Source organism: Ambystoma mexicanum, chromosome 11 (assembly GCF_040938575.1).
Source record: "Ambystoma mexicanum isolate Mex_15411 chromosome 11, UKY_AmexF1_1, whole genome shotgun sequence".
Taxonomy (NCBI): Eukaryota; Metazoa; Chordata; class Amphibia; order Caudata; family Ambystomatidae; genus Ambystoma; species Ambystoma mexicanum.
The window spans coordinates 658,320,205-658,339,076 of NC_090934.1; the positions used below are offsets into that span (position 1 = coordinate 658,320,205).

At 44.7% G+C, this 18,872-nt stretch overlaps 1 protein-coding gene across 2 annotated transcripts in view; it reads right to left on the reverse strand.

The window, feature by feature from the left end:
• Positions 1–18,872, reverse strand: part of KIF18A (kinesin family member 18A) — a 375,729-nt gene that overhangs the window by 197,094 nt on the left and 159,763 nt on the right. For both annotated transcript variants that reach the window (XM_069623518.1, XM_069623519.1), the window contains exon 8: positions 17,766–17,840. In XM_069623518.1, coding sequence (XP_069479619.1) covers positions 17,766–17,840 — 75 coding nt within the window. The remainder of the gene's footprint in view (positions 1–17,765; positions 17,841–18,872) is intronic.

Below are 18,872 nucleotides of genomic sequence, written 5' to 3' on the forward strand. Positions count from 1 at the left end.
ATACAATCCCACCATAGCAGTGTGGAGGAAAAATGTAGTTGGATGAAATTGAGGTTAAAAAATAAACAGGATGAAATGCAATTGTAAATTAATTCAAATAAGAAGAGAAGACCTGCACCGATTAGAAAGACTCGGCATTACATTCCATGTACTGTCATTGTATAGTTAGCAAGACTCCCATTTTGAATTAGATCTATGCTTGCTGACAAAATGGATCTTTTGCCCACAGAAGCAAGACTTACCCACACGCTTGGCTGAATGCAGCTCCAGCATATGTTGGTGTAACTTAGATACGCTGCCAAACCATGCCCCGGCTGACCAGATTTCAAACACAACATTGATAGCTGGGAAAATAAGCCCAAATAAGTGCCCCAACCCTGCCTCCACACCTCAAAGGTCACATGCATATGTCAACACTTTAAGCTCAAGCCGGCTGTGGAAGGGCTGTGTGTTTATTCTAGTTATGACAGCCTGTACAAGCTCAACTAGAAGTATATAGACTGACAGTTTATGTCTCCCTTTGTGGATCGGATAACACCTTTCCAGTCCAGTACACTCAGCAGGAGTTCTTCTGGAAAGAAGGCCTCAAAAGGCACACCCTGAACAAAAGGTCCAGCCTCACACCAGGGTGTTGCATACCAAAGGGCCTTTGATGATGTGGGCTTGGGAGGGTGGCATAGTCAGTGCAGTCAGAGGCTTCTTAGAAGATTTGGGAAAGGGTCCTTGCATCTTGCTTTTTTGCTGGACGTCCCTTTCCTTCCCCTCTCCTACACCTCATACAGCGCAAAACACTGGGAATGATGCAGTAAATTAAAGACTGCTTGTTAGCTTAACAGGGAGTGGGCCCATTAAAGCAGGCTTGCTTTTACCCAATCCTATTGATCATTTAGATTTTAACAAGGAAGGGTGCAGCCCCTCTTTCTGGGATTCACCTTCGGACCTTCACAGACAACAAAAATAATTAATCTGGATCTTTTATGGGAAAGTTGGCCTTTCCAAAGCCATCAAATATCGAGTCGAAAAAGGTGTGCTCCAAGGGAGAGGCAAGCTTTGCTCCCTACCCACCACCCAGGACACAGTGGGGTGACTCTTGCTGAGGACCACAGCAGGCCTACCACTGATCAAAAACCTCCCTAAGCCACCTTGTCCTCGAGCCTCCTGCAGTGGGTCTCACTGCATCCCAAGAGCAAGAACAGCGAGGATTCCTGTTTTCGCCATTCAAACACATCTGCGCAATCTTTGAACCACACCTTTGCACCAACGAGACCAGCTGAGGCTGCTAATGATACTGACTAACTTTGAACCATCGCTGTTTGCATCATTGGACCAGCTCAACGCTGCATCGCCCCAGCGGAACATTGCCACTCGTCCGGATCCAGCATCAGCACACTCTGCATGCTACTTTGATACGGTTCTATGCAACGGTTCGAACGGTTAGGACTTTGCATCGCAGTTCGACTGCTAGATCCTTGTGTCACGCATCAAGACGAACCAATGGTACTTATTCCAACTACGCTTGATCATCAAACGGCTCATGAACCATTCGTCCTGCATCGTACGACGGAGCCTTCAAAGTGCACAGAGCACCTGCTCAAATCAGACTACCCCCTGGAATCAACACCCCCAAACCCAATTAGGCCAGCAAGCATAACAGTGTGAAGCCTGGTTAGACACTGCCAAACCACCTACCACTGAATCAGGAAGTGACCATGCCCCCTTGTTCCATCGGTTGGGGCCTTAGCGACTGCTTAACTCCCTTTTGCACCCAGACCCATCCTATTGAAACACTGCTGCATTTCTTGCCCGTTTCCTCCCTGACAAAGTAGCCAGAGTACTTATACATTCCTGATCTGCATCTTCCAACTTCTTTTACTGGGGTGGGTTTTTAATAGCATTTTTAATAGTCCTTTGTATGATTGATTTGTTTAATTGAAGCATCTATAGGGTTATTATTTCAGAACTGTTTTACTATTGCTGTTTGGGTTGTGTGGTGAACTGGAGTGGTACTTACAATGGGATAATCTGCATTACTCCTAGTTGCCTCTTCTTCTGATTACTTAAAGGAAAGTCATATGCGATAATGGACTGAGACCGACAATAGCCCATAAAGGCGAAGGGATGGTAGGTTAGTACTAGAAAACGGGGATACCATGTCTCACCTACAGGTACCCTCACTCCAGTCCCAATGGACACTCTACCCAGGCGATCTTCCCTTGCTTGTCAAGCCCCAGGCTCGGGATCCAAAAGCAATGGCCCTTCCCTGGCCACCTTAACAGAAGAATCCCTGGGGAGTAGACACAAGAGTAGCTTCAGGTTTCCCAGACTATGTAGATCATGTGACGATCCTGACGATTTGTGAATCACCTTGAGTAGAAGAGGCAGGTGAGGAAATGCATGGAGGAACTGGCACCCTTGGCCCCATTGTAGGTGAAAACATCTATCACCTAATTCCCCCCTGCCACATCCTTCCGAGAGGCATACCCCTGGGCACTTCCTGCTCTTTTGTGATGCCAAATGTTCTCTGCAGGATATCCCCTGTGCATACATTGTCTTGTCTAGGAGTTCCCAGTCACTGAGAGCCCAGTTGAATCTGCTCAGGTCACTTGTCTGAATGTGGAGTGATCCAAACAGATGGGACACTACATTGCTCTATATAGCCCTGCTCCATAGAATAGGAGCCAATAATGAAGTGATGCAGTGACTTGGTTTCCCACCACTTCTTGAGACAAAACATAGCAGTGGTGTCGTATGTTTGAACACAAACGTGTGTAGGACAAGCTGGAGGGTCAGTAAAATTGCCTTCGGTTTCAGGACATGTATAGGTTTGAACGTTTCTGAAGCGGTCCAAATTGTCCTGCACCTAGTGGCTGCCCATCCAATCAGGCAGGAGTCTGACGATTGTATGTGATGGAACCAGTTGGTTGTAACATCCAGAGGATGCCATCTGATTTGGGATGGTGCTCCGATCTGCAGTAAGATCAAGGAGAGTATTCTGCATGCAGAGTCTCTCCATTGAAAAGGGCTGTTTGAACAAAAGCGGTCATAAAACATCATCCTTTGAATGATCAGTGCTTGAGTAAGACTGCTTGTACCATTATTGAGCCAGTGGAATGAATGCTGTGGACACTTGTCCATGGTAGGAAAAAGACGGGTGTCGCATCGGCATATGCACACAAGAAATTGAGTAGCTATTAGAGATATTTCTTGGTGTTCATTGGCAGAGTGGCGTTTCATGTACTGAAAAGGAAATAACATCATAAACTTGTTTCCAAAAAACTAGATCAGATTGATTATTGGCACATTAAACAGTTTAGTCCTTCCATTTCAGAATGGAAGTTTGATTTGATAGTGTGTAAATTTGCTGTCTTTTAAATGTGCATTTTCGATTTCAGGAATTTTCCAGTCATCACGCTCTGGCAGAATGGTGCAATTCCACTGGCAAGCAGCCTTTTCAGAAAAAACTGCTAACTGCAAGGATTTACCTGCGGTTCCTGAAACTACGGTTTTCCAGTGAAATTTGAACTCAACTAAAGCTAATGACAGTAGTAGTGGCACGGACGATGAAATAGCGGGGCTTGCTATATGTAATACCCTTAGTGTTTGATAAAGGCCTTCACTTCACTCAGGCCTATTACATCAGAGTAAAGGCTCTCGCCCCACACTGTACACCATTAACTCTTTACATTAAAAGTATAGAAAAGGGGGCGTGGCCTAGACCGCCGGCGATGCAGACGCTCTTCTAATGGCCTCCGTGGTGGGCCTGCTGCATTTCTACTTTCGGCGGAGTTCCAGCATGCTAAAGTAGAAGCAAGTTACTGAGCAGGAATGGAGAAGCTCCCGGGTGACGTCCGGAACAAAAACGAGGAGTTCAGCCCACGCACGGCCACAGAACGATGCCTGTGGGCCCCGTCTGTTCACTGCCGCCTTCCTCCAAGATGGCGGGCGGAGCTGTCGGAACCCGCGCTGGCTCTGGGAGGAGTCCTGCTGAGTGAGCTCTATAGCCCTGACAAGCCCGGCTGCGATACCCTGCCACCCGCACACCCCACTAAGGGAGCTGCAACCTTCGCTCCGAGGGCCCATTGGTCTCCACAGACAACCCGAGGTGCCTTTGACAGAGGCAGCCCGCCTGGCCTCTGCGTCCAACTCAGGGCGCAGCGGCGCTGGAGCTGGGGGCTCAGAGACAAGACCAGATCTTGCGGCTCCAAGAGGAGGACCTTCCAGATGCAATCCGAGTCCTGAAGCAGAGGGCCCAGCAGCGGGGGAACCAAAGGTACAAGACAGCGAATGAGATGAGGAGCCCCCCCAGGCCTCCCTCCCTCTAAATGCGGTGAGTGATTTCGTCGGCTGAATGGGGCGGAGAATCCCCGGGTCCCACTCTGGGGGCTCCATTGGCCCAGCATAGTCTGGAGCGTAGACGTGAAGTCATCAAAAGGGCCCTCCCTGCCACCAGGGACTTCCACCACCTGAAGTGAATTTGGGCTTAAACAATCTCACTTTATGAAGATCCACCAAAGAGTGACAGTTCCCGCTCCTGTAGACACTCTGCTCCCACTCATTTCCTGGGGTTCACCGGCCCACACATCAGCCCTCCCCTCACTCCCAACCAAGAGGGCACATCAAACTCATCCACAAATCAGAAAATAAAAGGACTCCTTCCACCCACCACCCTGTCAGAGGTTACAATCTCCAGAAGCACCCACGCCAATAAAGAACAGAAGCTGGAGCCTTTGGAGTCACGCACAAACTAACCATAGCGAACTGAACCTGGGTAAAAGCCCTACTTACCCGATTCCACCCCAAGAGCCACTGTGCCTCTCCCTTCATCTGCGAAAGATACCATGACTAAGCAGCTAAAATCTGGTAAAAACACAGATATAGCTACAATGCTGCGGTCGGCTGACAAAGGGAAGAAACATGGCCGCCCCAAGCTTCCTCCGCAAAAGTCCCGGGATGATAGGGGAAGCCCTCACCACCAAGGACGACAGTCAGACTTTCATGGCAGATATTAAATCAGAATTTAGGTCATGTATGACCGAGCTCACCACAAAGCTGGAATGCGTAGACCAAAGGGTAACGGAGGCAGAACAAAAGCTGGGGGAGGTTGAAGATCAATCCCAAGTCCACGCAACCGCCCTGGGGGAAATCCAATGCTCGATCAGAACCCTGCAAGACAAGTGTGAAATCATTGAATTTAAACAGGTAGACCTTGAAAACAGCACCCGACGCAATAACCTCCGGGTTTGAGGGATCCCGACCTCAGTCCCTGACAAGGACCGAACGGAAAATGTGGGAGATATCTTCCAATCTTTGCTTCCACAGCTGGACAAACCCCAGTTCCTTCTGGACCGCATCCACACGTTGCGCCTGCGTCGAGGTGTGGAATGGGACTCCCCCTCCTTCCCTCCGATGTAATTACTAGGGTGCACTTTTTCACCACAAAGAAAGCCATCTCAACAATTAGCCGATCCTGGGACAAACTATCCTTCCAGGGCTCACCCCTCCAGATCTACCAGGACCTCTCCCTCCTCACACGTCAAAAGAGGAAGGCCCTCCGACCTCGGACTCTCTTCCTTCAGGACCATCAGATCCGATAGTTCTCTTATAAAGGCACTACACAGAAAATCACCCACCTTGAAGATGCTGAAAAGATCATACACCCAACCTCGCCCGAGGGTGCTGCACCTTAGGCCTCAAAGCGCTGCTGACGAGGGGTCTGCCTCCCCACGGAAACCTAGGCAGACATCCTGGTCGAGAGTCCCAAGGTACGGCAGGAAAAGATGAACTGCCACGGGAAAGGAATTATGACAGGAGCACCAGATTCCAAGATGCCCGAGGCCAGTCCGCATGGCCCCGTGCCTCCTGTCCACCCACGACCCCAGATGGCAGGGCTCTGCTGTTCCCCCGCACTCAGGACTCCTTTCCGCCTCAATGGAACTTCACCAAACTTAAAATAGTAGACAAATCTCCACAATCGTTGCAGCGTCCCCCCCCACCCCCCCCAAATGGTCATGCCCATTTCCAGGGTACAATCCACCTATGAGTCCTTGGAATGACACGCAGTTCTTGTCTCGGCACCAGCCATGTTGGCTGAGGGCATCCGTTTGGCCCGGTTGGCCAGGGGTGGTGCCAAAACCACATTAGCACCCCAACGCCTTGGTTAAAGTTCAGACCTCCCGTTGGAGACCTGGGTTAAAACTCCAAGAGCCGGATGGCACACAGCTACTGCCTCCTCGAGGTGATGTCTGATTTACACTCCTTGCACCCCCACCCCTTTCCAGTCCTTGCAGCGGCCTCAAATCCCGCCCGGGAACATCAAACCCTAAGATTTGTCTCCCTCAACGTCAGAGGACTAAACTCTCCCGCCAAACGCAAATCGATTTTACAAAAGCTCCAGGATAAAGATGCAGCGATGGTCCCGCTCCAAGAAACCCACCTATTACCAGTAGACTTTGGGCGATTACGCTCTTGACACTTCTCACTTCAATTTTTCGCTTCAGCTGGTTCTAAGAAAGGGGGTACAGCAATCCTCTTTGTGAAGGGGTTAAACCCCAAAATCCTAGAAACGAACGAAACTATGCCAAGAGGGCCGATTTGTGGCGGTCAAATGCTTTTTGCTGGGACAATTACACACTTTTATCTCAGTCTATGCTCTCAACGTTGGACAAACCGCCTTCTATGACTCGCTGGGCCCTGCCCTTTTCCCCTTTTCAGAAGTTCAAATTGTAATTGGGGGAGACCTTAATGGAGTCCCGGACCTCACAAGAGACAGATCGTATCCTCCCTCCCCTGGGGACTTACCTCTTGCGCCTGGACTTCTAGGCGTATTTAGGTCCCTGGAGGTGGTAGATTTGTGGCGGGTGCTCCAACCCTCTGAGAGAGACTTCTCATTCTACTCTTATGTTCATAGAACCTTTTCAAGGATCAATCTCCTCTTGATGTCCCTTCAGGTGCTTGCCTACGTCAACAACGTATCTATAGGGTCAAGGATATTATCTGACCACACCCCGGTAACTATGGAGATCCGAGCACATGAGCCCATTCCGAATACTCAACGCAGATGGACCCTATACGACCAGATGCTTAACGAGATGTTGCTAAGGGACGTAATTGCAACAGCAATTAAGAACTTCTTTAAAGAAAATCCCAGCGATGATACCTCTCCTGCAAATAGCTGGAAACGCTATGAAACCGGTGATTCGGGGAGGGCTCATTGCGCAGGGAGTGGCATTTCACAGGAATAGACGACAAAGCCGTCTGATCCTCGAAGAGGAACTCCAGAACGCAGAGGAAATCCGTAAGAAAAAAGGCTGGTTGCCAAAAACACAGCGAGCCATCCACACCGCGCGGAAGATCAAGGCCCACTATGCTGAACACACGCCACATCTATTGGTCAAGGCCAAACAGTTCTACTACGCGAGGAACAACAAAGCAAAACAAGTTGCTGGTGGCTAAGCTAGCTAAAGCTAAAAGGAGCAACACAATCATCGGGCTACGAGATCCACATGGCATAATACAATATGCTGAACGAGATAAACAATGGTTGTCAGCTAGCCACCTGGCACAGGTGATTACCGCACCACCATGAGAACAGAATGAGCAGAAAGAATACCTGAAGAAAGTGGCACTCCCCCGGTTGTAAGACTCTGTCCGGGATAGCTTGGATGCCCCGATCTCAAGTCAGGAGGTCGAGGAAGCCATAAAATCCCTCAAATCCTGAGCCCCTGTCCCTGACGGATACTCCACCAGATTTTATAAGACCTTTATGCCCCAACTGAATATTCCCCTAGTGGCGCTCTTGAACTCTTTTAGGGAGACAGGCTCTGTAAGCCCCTCCATGCAAGAATCAATCACGGTCCCTTTACCCACGCCAGGGGGAGACCCGAGGAACCCTGCTTCCTACAGACCGATTGCTCTGCTGAACATAGATGCCAATATCTACTCCAAAATTCTTGCTAATCGCCTATCACACATATTGCCCAACATAATTCATCCTGATCAGACCGGTTTTATCAAGAACAGGTCCGCAGGCGATAACATTCGCAGAGGTTTAAATATGGTGGACCTTGCTTTCCAGGGCTCTTAGGGACTAGTACTAATGGCCCTGGACGCTACTAAAGCATTTGATAGAGTTGACTGGACCTTTATGGGTCTCACCTTGGAAGCCTTTGGGGTTGGGCCGGCGTTCAAAGCTATGGTCCTGGCCAACTAGAAGTCACCAAAACCCTCCTCAGGATTAATGTCGCCCTTTCTAATCCAATCTCCCTGACCTGCGGGACCAGGCAAGGCTGCCTGCTGTCCCCACTCCTATTTGCGCTAATCAAGAAACCTTTCGGCCAAAATAATCAGACTGAATAACCACATCAAGGGCCTCCAAGTCGGTCCTTCACAACATAAAATTGCCATATATGCGGACGACATCCTACTTACCATCTCAGAAGCCCGTTCCTCTCTAAGGCATGCTCTCGCTGAAATAAATAGTTATGGAAGGGTCACCGGCTTCTCCATTAACTTCGATAAATCTATGGCTTTGGGGATAGGAATATCCCCGGACGAACGGTAATCCCTGATCTCGATGTGTCCTATTCAATGGAAAACAAAGGCGATCCCCTATCTAGGGGTCCAAGTTCCCAAAGGAAACATATCATGTACATTTCCCCCCGCTCTGCAAGGAACTGGAAGAACACCTGAAGCTTTGGGCATCCCAAGAAATCTCATTGATGGGTCGCATCACTGCCTGCAAAAATGAACATCCTCCCGAGATTTATATATGCTTGCTCATCCCTTCCAGTTGCAATCCCGGCGCCCACCCTCCGCAATCTGAAGAGGCAAATGCTCCGGTTTATCTGGAGAGGTAAAAAAAGCTAGGATTCACCAAAAAACAATGCTAGGTAATGCAAGGCTGGGCGGACTGGGTATCCCTGACCTACAGGGCTATCAGGTGGCAGCACAACTGGTGCACACCCAGGCATGGGAGATATCCACTGGCCACCCCAGATGGATGGAACTAGAACAATCGTGCCCATCTCTCCCCCTGCACTTTCTTCCACACATCCCCACCCCCACTGCGGTGACAATGGGGGGGGGCTACTATCATCCACCAAACACCATAGACATTTGGGACTGGGCCAGTATGATGAACACGCGCCTTGAAACACTTGTGTATAGGCGCGTTATAAATGCCATATCATATCATGAAATACAATGGGGGAACCCCCCTCGTCCCCAGTGAGACGAGCCTGCTCCGCAACACCCTTTCTAGGGGTCGAGGCAAGTGGGGAGACTCCCCCTTTGGGGACAAGGACCCCTGTTCCTATGAGTAACTCTGTCCCTCTGTTAGGGCGCTTTTCTAAAGGTCTGCCTGTGGAGGACTTCATAACACTGTCCCCTTGGTATACAGTGCTCCAACTCCTATCATAGGCCTGTACCACGCAAGGTTTTGGTAGAGCGGCAGAACAGCCAGGCTGATCTTAGAAGGGAGATGTGAGCTGTAGGTCCGTACAGAGAACTTTAAATATACATAGGCCCAAAAAAACACTTGGAGTTATATATAAAAAAAAATTAAAAAATAATAAATATATATATATATATATATATATACATACACATACATACATACATATATACACACATACATATATATATATACAGGCAAAGATACATCTTCATATAAGTACTATTTCAAAGCTAGTAAACACAATAGAAAAATAATGTAATCATTAAGGTGAGCAAACAAGTGTAAAAAACACACAAGCATTAGGCCTGGGCGAACATGTATGGGTGAATACTCAAACTCTCAAATCAGCACTCCATTCACAAAGGAGCAACAGTATGACTCTACGTATTACCTCGCAATAACAGAGGAGCCATAAAGATGATGAAGCCGGACGTCATCACGATGTAGCAGCTGCAGATCCGATCTCTTGTTTATTGGGCGTGGTGACAAAAGGAGGGACTCAAAGGGATGTTGCAGCAGCAGTCGAGAGAGGGGACCCCCAGCAAGGGATTCTTCACGCTCCAACACGGATCTTTGTTTTTGGTGTCTTTTCACAGACACCAATGAAGAACCGTTACTGCCCAGTCGATTCGCCTCACTTGCTCAGTCCTGTACTCTGGTTCCGGACCTCCAGAGGCAAGATTCACTTCCACAGTATCAGCAGGATCCGTTCTTCTGAAGACTATGCACAGCAAGATGGTTGCAGGTCCCAGGGTATTGGCAGTTGGCAGCCCAGGAAGGTCACAGGTCATCGTGGGATGGCTCAGATTGCAGGTCGTTTTAGGACGGATTATGCCCACCAGTCCAATGGAGGAAGTTGTCCTCTTCGGAGCTTCCCAGTCGATTTGAAAACAGGGTCAGGATAGCAGTGGTCACAGAGAAAGGACAAGCAACCAAGAAATGGTGAGAACAAAAAAGTCCCTTTTTTGGGTCACAGGCAACCCTTCTATGCATTACCACAGATATGTGCACAGTCTGCGAGTAAAAAAATGACACAAAAGTCGGTAGGACAAATCCACTGCCACCAACCATTCAGGTATGCTTGTCACTAACAGAAATGTTACATGAGCAGTGAGAAAGGGGATACAGTGTAACCCCCACAGCACTCCACATAAGGTGGTGTATGCTGATCTCACAAAAAGAAACTTAAGGATAAAAAGTAATCCCCTATCCTTGGGGAAAAAAACATTTCCTTGCAAAGAAACTGAAAAAAGGGAAGCCCAAAGGGATCCTAGCAACACTGCACAAAAGGAGATGTGAGCTGCAAAGATGGAGGAAAGCATGACTCCATAAAATACAGTTAAAAAATAATGAACAAGGGTCCCCATAGTCAGAGCAAAATAATGAGTGGGGAAAAAAGCTGTCGCTCAGGAGAACAGACAAGAAAATCCAGGGGGGGTTATGGAGGATCTAGCATGTGGAGATTAGGCATAAAAATGTATAAACTCTTTAACACCCCCGTGGTGGCATATATGGGATTATCCAACATAAAGAACTGTACAAACCTCAGGGGCTTGACCAAGGATCATACAGCTTGGCACAGACAACAAAGTGGAGCTCCCACTTTAAAGAGAGACCATCATTTAACAAGGACAAAGAAATTAGAAGAGGAGGACACGCCGAGCCATGGTGAAGCCAAGAGAGGTGTACGCAGGGGAAGCCCCTGAACAGCGTAGAGGAAGAGGACATGCTGAGCCATGGTGAAGCCGAGAGAGGTGCACACAGGGGAAGCCCCCGAACAGCGTACCACATGAGAGGTGAAGCAGAAGGGAGCCACGGAGCGCACCAGTTTCAAAAGCACTCCAGATGCAAGATCGAGAAGGTAGAGGTCTGGGGTCTAAGTGGATGGAGAAGCCAAGGAAATTGAAACAAGTCTCAGTGGTGGCATGACCATGACAGCTTCGTGGTGGGCAGCTGCACATATAACACTGAAACCACTCACCTGAGGAATCCGCAAGACAGCCGATTACACAAAGTGATACTTTACCACAGAGAGGGAGCCGATAGAGCTAGACACTAGCAGAAACAAGAAGATGGAGAACCCGGAACAAACGAAGAAGACCCAAGCAGGCACCGGCCCCGAAGACATTCCCCTGCAGATACAAAGTTAACGGGAAGAACAGGAGAACCGGGAGGCAGTCGGGGAATCGTTACAAATCAGGAGATACGCCTCCCAGTGAAATTGGCACAAACTGAAATGTAATGTTAATGAAGTAGAACTGTTTTATTCTAAGAAAAGAGTGTCTTCTTTAAGCTTGAAAGAGAGACTACTGAAACTGAGGCACAAGTACTCTGGGAAGAAGGGAAAATACCAGATACTTTAAAGGGCGAAGAGCAAAACGAAACAGAAGGAAAGATACTTCAATAAGGAAACACAACTATGAAATAAAAGGCAAGTGAAGCCTATAAGAGCAGAGTCACAAACCAAATCACCCTTAGGACAGGGAGTACTTTAATGATCAAAGCAAATACCCCATAAGAAAGTGCGTTAAAGAAATCCAAAAGGCAGATCAGTCTAGGACAAAGGATAAGACAAAGCTACAAGGGATTCCTGGAAGACAATCCTGAGGTAAGAAGGAAAACCTAAAGACCTTATGAAAGAGTTGCAAGAACTTGTTGTGAAGAGTCAGGAATGAAACTCATGTTTTTGGTTAAAGACTGATTGAAACTAAAAGGGATGGGAAAAGGCCTCTCTGAAAGGAATTTCCCTATCTAAACCAATAGTAAGGATCGGTCTGCGGCAGGATGTCAAAATCAAAACTGTCCTAGGGTCCAAAATTTCTATTCTGACCATCACACTATAATCTAAACAAAAAGGTGAAAAGGGGTAGTAAAATTCAAACCAGACTCTGGGTGATGGGACCTGAAAGTGTGGAACAAGTCCTTGCAGTGACCCATCTGGGATACAATCTTACTAACAAGGCCACAGCAGAAACATGAAAAACCAGTCGCTATGATAAGGTGGAAAAATAAAAAATTAAAATCAGCTTTTCACTTGAAATTGTTGCTGAATATAATGTTTACATTTTCTATCTTACTGATATGTTGTTTCTATCTAGCTAAGATAGAACCAGTGATCCTTTATGGCCTTGACATGTCCCTACATGATTTGGGTACCTTGCTCAATACTATACAAGGCAAGTTGAGGAAGGAGGTTCTTGGTCTATCTTTGGGAATTCCCAACACTGTTATTAGACACAAACTTTGCCTCATCTCTCTGAAGGCTTCATATACGTGGAAACAACTTTCCACATTCAGGAAAATTCCTGATCCACCCGAGAATTCACTATATGAGGTTTTGAACAAAGCTATGAATGCCAAGTCTGTTTCCTCTCTTAATTCCTTCAAATTGGGGATGCAAGGTGTACATAATGTAATTGGGGTGTCCTGATTGATCTCATACAGCGTCCGGGAGTTCTCAAAAAGAGCCTCTTCAGGGCAGATTGGGTTGAGACAATCGCTAGCATTGAATTGATGTCACCTACGCCAACTATTTTCACTTTATTCATTCTAGAGAATGCATTCCACTTTATCTGCAACGTTTTCCTTATGAAAAAATACACACAACCTATATGCGCTTTAGGCTGAACCAGTTCTATACAAACGAAAGGACCAAGCACTGGAAAAACTATCCATCCAATTCACATAACTCCCCAAACTGCAAATTCTGTGGTATTACGGACACAGTCGAAACATTGAAACATTTGGTCATTACATGTACACACTTTTCCAATGCTGTTTTTTCCTGTTTTAATGATATAATTGGTCATAGCTATGAAGTGTCAATGAATTTGCTTTTGTGCAGATTAATGTGGGGGACTAATGTTTCATTAATTCTAGCCTTGAATATTTTTTTTTGAATATACTTTTAAATGAATTGAAAATGAAAGTATGATTTTATGAATTATGGCTAGAATTAGTTTTTGCTGTCTCCGTCTCTTTGGTGCTGTTGTATTCTTCTGTTTTTATTTTCTGTCGCTGCTTAATTTTTGTATTTACTTGAGTATGTTGATTTATGATGTTTAACGTTTCTTGTAAACCATGAATGCAACAATAAAACATTTTTTTTTAAAAAGGAAAGGTCTTTCACCGTTGATGCATTAAAAAAAAATGTTCATAAAGAATGAATTAGTAGCTCCAACTCAAAAGTTTCTTCAAGGATAAAGATTTCTTATTGCTGAGGGAGACTTCCTTCCCCTGGATTCCACTTCACCATAAACAGGTCTTTATACAACAGTTCCTTGCGTCTTGTTGGGCCCACAGAGGCGCTATCACACAAAGTTCTATGATTCCATTCACTTCTGAATTCTGTTGTCAGGATTTTACTCCTGCTCATCTGGCCAACAGGCCCAATATCCTTTCTTAGGACTTCTTGTTTGCACATATTTGCAAATTGCCTAGTATACTCTCCTGTTTGGGCTTCTTGTATTTATAACCTTGTGGTTGCCTGTTCTACTCTCCTACCAGGACTTCTTAGGTTCACACACTCGAGATTGCCTGGTATACTTTCCTGCCAGAGCTTCTTGTACTTCATGTGCTAGTAATTGCCTGGTCTACTCTCCTGCCCGGACTTATATTCATCCTCTTCCACAATTGTACATTTACTTGGTTGGATAATATAACCCCTTGATATATTATTAGTTTCAGTGTTTCCATGTATTTGCATTCCATGAATTCACATACTGGTAAGGGCTTTGATTTCAATTCACTATCCCTTCGTACAATTAGTCTCTTCGCTTGATCTTGTTCTTCGGGCCACTTTCTTACTAGTTGCATTTGGTGGAGTCGCTGATACGCCCCCCAGGGTCCCCACTATTCTTGAATTGATTCATCGGCTCTTGTTGGCGTTCGGGCCCGCTCGAGGTTAATCGATGAAGGTGGTACTCCTGGTTTCCCTTCGTGGCTGCTTTCTCAGTATCTTTTTGTCGCTCGCTGCTTCCCTGCATCACATCGGCTTCACTTTGGGCTCTCGCAGTACGGGTCTGCTTTCTGCGTCTTTTCCTGGTTCCCGGCGTCTCTGCAGCTTTTCCTGACTCCCAGCGTTCCCCTTCTTCCTCTAGCATGTGCCACGTGGCACCAGCACACCAGTTCAGGACCTGGGGGCCTGGCAGAGAGGCAAGCCATTCTCTCACCAAACAGCAGCAGCCCTCGACACTGGGCTGCCGTTCTTCATATTTCCCCAGGCATAGGTGTTTTCGGGCAACAACTTCATTGCTCGCTGGGCTTGAAGCTTCTTTCACCAAGCACTGCTCTTTTCTTCCTCGTCCCAGTATTTGGAGGATTCTGGGAAAAGGAGTCCACTGTTGATTCCTGATTAAACAAGTTTAGATAATCACTTTCCACATGTCTGGATGGTAAAGTAGTTCTGGATGATGACCGCATCAAACTAATGAAGGTATTCTTCTTACTTCCACATGGTAGACTAAAATTGGAAGTTTGGTTTCTATGCTTTGGCAAAGAGTCTTTTCTATTCTTCCAAGGTGGCAGTGAAGAGGTATGGCAATAGGCCATGGTGGTATTGGGTACAAAAGGATCATCTTTAATGGCAAATGGGGGATACCATGTGCCATCCAATGAAGCCATGACATCACCCCCAAGGTTGTGCCTCCCATGTGATCCTCCCTCATATAGCCGCCCCAAGGTTCAGTATCGGGTAGTGGCTGTCGTCCTCTGGCCACATGGGAGGACGCCACTGCCGGGATATCAGTGATGACTTCATCGGATTCATCACAGTGTACAGAAGGTGACAAAAGACTATTTAAAAATAGCCTACTGGCAATATCCTTGAAGCAAAGGAGGATTCTTCCATTTGTGGTTAGAATAGTGGTCGTTAGTATTAGTTATTGGACAGAAGACATTCTTTTTGGTAACCTCCTGACTGTCGAGCACCTTAGTTATTTATATAGGCAGAAACAGCAATAGGGAAAGATAGGTCTTTAGATAATTGCTTAATATAATCTGCAGAAATAGAATCACAGTGTCTGTGTCCTCCTGACCAGCCACAACAGTTAAGCCAACGTAATGTGTGTTCCTTTGTGCTGCGTGACCTAAGATCTATGTATACGATGTAGGTCCATGCAGCAACGTAGATATAAGAATGACATACCTGTAGTGAGGTCTGGATCAAAAAAGACTGAGCATAGTTGGTGTGTTGACAACTAAACATTGTTCGTAAGCAAGTAACAAATTATAATGCATTTACTTAAATCAGAAAGAACATATTGCCATAGTAATTGTGGTGTATACTATGCACAGTTAATTCAGATTTCCCTTTCCTAAGTATCACGTGCTGATCCCTGGATTACAAATTCTCAGTACTAATCATAAATCAGCGTCTGATTTGAATTGTGACGGATACTGAACAATCTCTAATTTAGTTTGCATGATAGCTACAATAAATGAACATTTAAATGGCGTGATCATGAATTGATATAATATTTGAATTGCAATTGATAAAAAACTGTTTCTTAGTTGCATTACACATTAGCTGCAATGAATAAATAGCTAACACGTATTACATATTTTAGGGGATATTGTGGGCTGCCAAATTTGCTTCTTCAGAGGCAGTTATAGTGTAAAGATTAACTAGAAGAACAAAGAAATACGCAAGATATAAGGCAAGAAAAGGAAAAAATGTATTGATTATTCTATTTAATAGTTTGTTTTTAACAAAATATAGATCATGAACTTAATTTACTTGTATTTGTTCAAATTCCATAATTGCATACATAAAGTACTTGAGATTGGTTACAGTAAATATTTCTTTGCTATTCTGATAATATAACATGTGGCAGATACCAGTGCAATTGAGCAATACTTGGACTTCCGATGTTTAACAAGAATAACATTGATGTTTAATAATAACTTCATCATAGGGATCAAATGTTGGTGATCATTAAATTGAAAATGCACCTTTAAAATGATGTCATGGTAACAAATGTTATGATGTGAATTGTTTTTAGCTATCTGATGTCATTAGGAACCAGAATTTTGCCACAATGAGACTATAACACAAATATATTATTTTCAATAAGTCATAAAATATATGTGCAATACTCTATCCCCATTAATTAACTATTATAGTTAATTTATTTATTCAATGTACCAGTTCATACATACATATGTTGATTGGTAGAAGAATCAGACACCATCACCACATCTGATTAAATATACTAATTGAGAGTTTTAATGCAATCAAAGCAAATGAAGACAAATTCAACTAATATCATACACAGAAAATTTCCATTTTGTAGAAAGTGAATAATGTTTTTATCATTCTTAGCAAAACATTTGAATGTATGTTTTCCACTGTTGTGCTGTTTCTGTGAAGCATTTAAACTTTTCAAAATGGCGCGGCATAAAAATGCGCACGCCAAATACGTGGCACACGCACCTCTTTACATAGTGGTACAGGTAAGCTGATTTCACCAAAAAAAAACACTAATTGCTGAATTATATCAAAGTTAGAACTATTACTTTTCAGCATACAACTTTAAAGCACCAAACTTTGTAGTGCTGACATTTTATTCTTTAACAGGGTAAACTCCCTTCTTATCATAAAAAGGGAAAAAAGGTACATAATACAACTGAAGATTAAAAACAATTTACATTAAGACGTTCTATCAAGTGCATTCATTAAAATAACTTCATTTAGAGGCAAATTTTCAATTTAATGATCACCAACACTATTGAAATAAAATATTGATTCATGAGTTTGTAATCCAGGGATCAACATACGATCCTCGGGTAGAGGGGAGTGTTCATTAATTTGATATTGCATAAAGTGGAATTACTATGGCAATACATATTTTCTGATTTAAGTCCATGCATTATAATTTTTTACTTCCTTATGAGAAATATACAGTTGTCAGCGCAGTGTCTATGCACTAGTCTTTTTTTATAAAGTCTTCTGAAACGTTATTACAGAAATAAAAACTTGTTTTAAAAAAAAAAATCAGCAAAACTCATCAAGGCACTTGTTCACCTATTTGTCCCTGGAGCTAGAGTGGCTATTGTTGATCAGGAATAACAGTCCTACCACACACACTGGTAAGAAATGGCATAATGGTGGGTCACTGTCCAAAACATATCACTTTACCTTTCTGAGAACAGCCCTCATTATAGAGCTTGCCAACAAAATATATTCATTCGCTTGGTGATAAATCGTGCTCTCACATAATACATGTAGATGGTGGCAATAAGCCTTTATGCAGATCCAAATGATATACCTTTTTATTTGGTAAGTAAAGCAACAGGAAGAAAAAAAACATACCTCTTTCTTTTGCTGCTCACAGATTTTGACATACTGACTTATGTGGTTGTCCAAACTGACAATATTGCTTTTAACCTATAGCAAAACGAGAAAAATATCAAATAGTTAAAAGCATTCTTTAGTCACAAACTGATCCAACACAGGACCAGAGCATTGTGTTAACGAACATTTGTCTCACTTGCAAAATAGGGATTTAGGTCTTAGTTTAGTTTATTTATTTGTAGAGCCCAGCCCAGAGACATCTGCTCACTTATGTTATCTTACATGTTACATAGTTGCAGACAATCATCATATAGTTTACAATGTTTAGGTATACATTACATTAGACCAAAGCGTGGCAGGAGAACAGCATAAAACTGGCAAAATTAATATTTACAGTGGAAAAGTATATACTGATCAGTACAAATATACAGAAACCGGACATGAGATTCAGGGTAGGCAATGTCAGGGAGAGCTGTTACATTCTTGCTCGTTTAGGCCATAGTTTTACGTTTTTTTCTGAACAGATGGTAGGCGGGTTCTGCTCTTAGTCTTACGGGGAGACCGTTCCAATTTTTAGCAGCAAGAAGGGGGAAGCTACTCCCTCCAGCTCTTTGAAGATTGAACCTGGGAATTTTTAGGCAGTGTGTCTGACCGGATCTAGTGGGACGGACTAGTTGTGTATGAGGCCATTGGACAGGTATTTAGGCGCCAGGTCAGCGAGGCACTTATGAGTCAGTGAAAAGGTTTTGAGTGCAATTATTTGCTTGATGGAGTGCCAGTTCAGGTTGCGTCAAGTTACCGAGATATGAGATCTCGGAATGTTCATGGCTGATCTGATGGTGTTGTTTTGAATGACTTGCATTTTGTTTAGGTTCCGTTGAGAGGTACCCAAGTAAAGTGCATTACAATAGTCACGTTTGGACAGGACTAATGCTCTAGCTATTGTGACACAGTTTGCCATGGTTATGAATAGTCTGCAGGCAGTGATTAATTTCCACGTACAGGCCAAGGAGGAGGAAATTGCATTGGTTTGTCTTGTTAGTGAGAGAGAAGAATCTATGTAAATGCCTAGAGTTTTTACGTCCTTCGAGATTTTGATTAAGTTTCTCTCAATGTTGAAAGAGG